The sequence below is a fragment of the Oryzias latipes genome, chromosome 17 (genome assembly GCF_002234675.1).
Source record: "Oryzias latipes chromosome 17, ASM223467v1".
Classification (NCBI taxonomy): Eukaryota; Metazoa; Chordata; class Actinopteri; order Beloniformes; family Adrianichthyidae; genus Oryzias; species Oryzias latipes.
In genome coordinates, this window is record NC_019875.2 from 13,319,216 (window position 1) to 13,324,315 (window position 5,100).

Consider the following 5,100-nt stretch of genomic DNA (forward strand, 5'->3'; position numbering starts at 1 on the left):
ATCATAAGCGTCAGACTGAGCTCAGAACAGCAGTGTTACATCAGGAAGGGCTGAATCAGAGGTGAGCAGCTCCCTGTAAGTGCTGCCTCTCAGCAGCAGAGGGCGTGCTGATGTCACAGCTGGTGTGAAATGACACCATGCTCCATCTGTACTACAGACTTCCCAACTCCAAGCAACCTTTTCTATAAATTCGCCTTCACACCAACAGTTTCTCCTCCACGTGAGGGGACGATGACAAGGCTCTGAGTCATCAGTGTGCGTGCACGTTTGTGTGTGATAGTGCATGTGTGTGGTATGAATGAATCAGGGACACTCTTCCTCCATCCTCCTCCACTTATGTCGTGACGTCCGTTTAGGAGGAAACACCACCAGGCGTCCAGAGATATTCTGAGAGACACTACTCACTGTAGGAGTGCGTGCACGTGTGTGAGTGCAAGTGTATGACTCATAGGGAATACCTCTGTGGATGGACGGAGGGAGGGATTAAACAGGCTGTGAGGTATAATTGCAGAAAGAGAGCAGGAAGGGAAAGCAGAGTGACCCTGCAGAACATTCGCTCAGCTTCCAACAGAGGACGGGCATATTGGATCCAGGACCAGAACCAGAGGACCTTTATACCAAGTCCGGGACTATAACCAGCAAAGGGGGAAACAAAGGAACCTATAATCCACAACGGCAGACTTTTTCCAAGGATCAAAACACCAAGAACCAGTTCAGAATAGTTTTGCTGTTCCTTTTCCTCTTCTCACTTGTGTCAACTGGAGGACAGACTCCATTGTCACTCTGCTGTGAATCTGCTGCTGGACTCTGTGTTGATGACGGGAGTAGTGAAAGTTTGATCTGAAGGACTGCAGTCGGGCTTCTTCTCAGATCATCATGTTCTCCCAGTATCTAACATTCTTCATATCAACAATTTTGGTTGTTGATGCCTCTCCAACTGCCTCCTCCCCACTGGTTGTGGCGACGCAGCTTCAGGTGGAAGCGCCGCTTGCTGACTGCCCCTCCTGTTCTCTGTCTCAGATGAGAAAGAACTCCTCTTCAGGTCAAGGTGAGATGGTGGAAGCAGTGAAGCGTCACATTCTCAACATGCTGCACCTGAGCGCCAGGCCCAACCTGACGCATCCCGTCCCCCGCGCCGCGCTACTCAACGCCATCAAGAAGCTGCATTTTGGTCGAGTGGCACCAGATGGCAGTGTGGAGATTGAAGGGGAAAACCATCGCCCTGAAGGCTTCACACCATCTGAACCACCATCTGAAATCATCTCCTTTGGCGAAGAAGGTGAGTACAAGGGTCTAAAAGGACATGGGAGGAATGGTGCTGAGAGAAGTAATTCCAGGATCTGGTCTCAGACCCATTACGGTTTTACAGCTCACAGTCAAACGATCTGCTAAAAGCTTTTGATAACACAGAGCTCATTTGTTTGAGGTGCAAGCAGCAGAAGCAAAGTTTAACCTTCTGTTTTCAGAAAAACGTTAGTCTCATTCCAGTGGTCTGAAGCCTTTCGCCTCCTAAACATCACATGCATAGTTGTTATAACAACTATTATCAATGCAAAAGCTAAAATATTTTTTATCAGCTGGTAGCCAGAGATTTAAAGAAGCTTTGCAATATAAAAGCTTATTATGGGCTCCTCCAGCCTGATCTGCATTACCTTCTACAGCAACTGGTGAGACAGAAATGTTTGTTTTGTCTCATTTGTTTGGAGAAATACTGTTGGAGGCTTCAAAATCACAAGAAGCTGAAACTGAGAAGGACCTTCCTTCCCCCTTTACTGGTGATGATCCAGCAGACTTGCTGGACAGCCCTTTGGGTTAGGTAGTGCGGGTGTGAACATCCACCAAACCAGCTCATAACAAAACCACACCACTTCATCCACTGCATGTCACTGATTTTGCTTTTGACCAAAAGGCGACACTCGTTAAGCAACTAATGAAGATAGATGGTTTGAATTTCAGAATTTTTGTGGGTTTTCCCAGAAAACCTTCTCATCAACAACTCATCTGTCCAGCGCTATCATAACTCCGGACAGGAAAAAGTATGCTTAGATGGATGGAAGTCCGGACGGTTGGATGCAACAGAAATCATGAGCAAGACTCACACAGCTCATGTGCATCTTGTCAGCCCATTTGTCTCAAGCTACATTTGCAACACCTGTCCAAGTAGCCACCTCCAATGTGATGTCAGGCTTCCACATTCAAAACTCACGTTATCACATGTCACAACCATTTTCAAGCACTACATAGGAAATGCACATCCATCAGACATATGTTAAAAGTTAAACCATGTTGAACTTTGACCACTCTGGGACTCAGATTTGATAGTGACGTATGGATGGCATCCATTTTACATAACAGAATTAATAATTGCGATTTATTTCCAGCCAGAACTATATAACATTAAGACTTTCATATATCGGAAGGGAGTTGTGAAAGAAAAATCCTGGAGCAAGATTAGTACCACTTCAACATTTCCCACAAAGCCTCTCTCAACTCTAGTTGGTGGACATGCGCTAGTAGACAGCAGAAAAACAAGAAGAAGCTGCCCTGCTCGTTCAATATGAGCAACATGAGCTTTATGTCGGTTAAGAATGTACATTTAGCACGATCTACTGCAAGGCAGTAGAGCCGCCATCAGTGTGTGAATGTGTGTGTGCAGGGGTGAATGGAACTGGGACTTTAAAGTGCTGCTGGCCTCAATCGAGGTACAGAAGTGCTATGTCAGTATACGCCATTTACTATAAATGGCAACCTGAAGAAAAGTAAACCGAATGCACAAAAACAGACTTTGTTCCAAAGATCAGGAGAACTCTGGAAGCAGGACTGATAAATGGCAGAGCTGGATCATGGACCATGACGGGCTGTGGATGATAATGATGTTGATAATCATCCTCTGGATCTCTAAAGAGTAACTTGTTTTTGATACTTTGCTTGTTTAAAACATAAATGCTACAATTGGAGTTTGCTATAAATAGTTTTTTTTCTGAGAAATTGTCATTAAAAAAACACCCCCACCACCAGCAACACCACCAGATTCCAGTGGACAGTAATGAGGCGAAGTGGTGTGAGGGAGGGAGGGGGGGAATACCGAGTGGTCTCAAGCCGTGAGTAATCTTTTCATTTGAACAAATCTGGGCCTCTGTTATTATGTGCAGGACAAAAAAGGGGACACAGGACAGAAATGGCTTTTTGTGGATGGGGGGAAGTGGGAGCTTATTAAAAACATTCCCTGAAATCAGGCCTGATCTTTTTTTAGTGTCTCTGTTCCTTTCAAGTATATTTAGAGACAATTTCTGTAATCATCCATTCAAACCACATAAAGAATCGAGGGAGTTGGGGGGAGGGGGGGGGGGGTTGCTGCTGGGTCACAGCTTTTGATGAAGTTCATTGTTTCGTCCGCCTCATCCTCTGCAACACTATTAATGAAAGTTCAGAGTCGTCGTTTTTGTGCCTCAAGCTGCTGCAGGTTAATAAAGTTTGTTCCTGTTATCTTCCGCAGGAGACGCTCCAAACACGGTGACCTTTGACATCCAGAAGGAGGACGAAGGCCCATCTGTAGTGGAGCAGGCAAACATATGGATCTTTCTGAAAATGTTCAAGATAAACCGGCTGAAAGGCAGAGTGATGCTGCGGCTGCTGAGGTCCAGCCACAATGGCGAGCTTGAAAGCGACATGGAGTGCGTTTCAGAGAGGGTGGTGGACACACGGCGCAGCGGGTGGCACACGCTAACCGTGACACGCACCGTTCAGATGCTGCTGGACGGTGGAAGCAGCTCGCTCCGCCTGCAGGTTTCCTGTCCGCTCTGTGCTGAGGTGGGAGCTTCTCCCATCCTCTCACCTCCAAATAACGGTAAAGTGACAGGAAGAGACCAGTCTCACCGACCGTTCCTCATGGTGGTGCTCCAAGCCCGAGAGGAGGCGAATCCAAGGAGGGTCAAGCGAGCCCTGGAGTGTGATGGAAAAATCCGTTTGTGCTGCAAAGGACAGTTTTACGTTAACTTTAAAGACATTGGCTGGAGTGATTGGATTATCGCCCCATCAGGCTACCACGCCAACTACTGTGAGGGGGACTGTCCAAACCACATGACGAATTTGGGCAGCTCCTCTCTATCTTTCCATTCAACGGTCATCAACCATTACCGCATGAGGGGATACGGCCCTTTTCAAAACATTAAGTCGTGCTGCGTGCCGACAAAGCTGCGAGCGATGTCCATGCTGTACTACAACGAGGAGCAGAAGATCATCAAGAAGGACATCCAGAACATGATCGTGGAGGAGTGCGGCTGTTCATGAAAGCCGGGTTCCCCCAGGCAATAAACAGCAGCCCTTAAAAAGACAAATCCTTTATGATTGTTCAGGTCTTCACTATAGGAGGCGCTCTCCCATGACAAACGAACTGAGAACACTATGCAAATGAACTTGCTGTAAACCTTTCCCTGTTTCCATTTGTGGGTGTGGCTTCTGGCCTTGTGGGAAAAAGGTTCCATCAGTGACAGCCTCTGTTGGGTTGTTTGTTTTCATGTACAACCATCTGTACCTGTTGAAACATTTCAAAGACTATCCATCATAGACCTGCTGGAGTCAAACCTTTTGACTGCAACATGTAAACTAAAATAAAAATAGGAAAAACACTGTTTACTGTTGAATTAAAGACATGTTTCCAGAAAGTTTTCTCGTAGGTCAAACGTTTGACAAAAGTAACTTAAGGTAAAAAAACCAAAGATGACACAAATTGCCAAGATGGATGGTTAACGATTTTTGAACTATTGTGTCAACGTGTTCTACTTCAGGACTAAAAGCTGTGAGACTGACAGGTTTGTGGGAACTGTGTAGAAAAGTTTGTATGGGGGAGAGGGGTGTCATAAATAATAAAACATGAAACAAACTCATTATTTGTCTCACAGCAGATTTCTCCACGGCTCTCATGTGTAACCCTTGTGCTATCCTCGGCACTTTAACATTGGGAGTTGGGTCATTTAGACCCACTAGACAGTGTTCTGAACCTTTTTTCTTCAATGATTTGTGATCTTCACTGGTGTCCATGGATTACATGAAATCTTTCCACCTTTATCCACCTTTGTCATGGTAGGGAGAACACGTCAA

At 45.8% G+C, this 5,100-nt stretch overlaps 1 protein-coding gene across 1 annotated transcript; it reads left to right on the top strand.

The window, feature by feature from the left end:
* The first annotated feature begins 217 nt into the window (after positions 1-217).
* Positions 218-4,886, top strand: LOC100144359 (inhibin beta A chain). The gene is made up of 2 exons (XM_004078933.4): positions 218-1,279; positions 3,497-4,886. Exons 1-2 carry the CDS (start codon positions 877-879, stop codon positions 4,288-4,290), a joined length of 1,197 nt encoding a protein of 398 aa, XP_004078981.1. The 5' UTR covers positions 218-876; the 3' UTR covers positions 4,291-4,886.
* The last annotated feature ends 214 nt before the right edge of the window (positions 4,887-5,100 follow it).

What these genes read in the sequence shown, in the direction of transcription:
- LOC100144359 (XM_004078933.4), top strand. Translation starts at nt 877, where the DNA reads ATGTTCTCCCAGTATCTAACATTCTTCATATCAACAATTTTGGTTGTT. An exon ending in CATCTCCTTTGGCGAAGAAG is followed by an intron (nt 1,280 to 3,496) that starts GTGAGTACAAGG and finishes TATCTTCCGCAG; the next exon opens with GAGACGCTCCAAACACGGTG.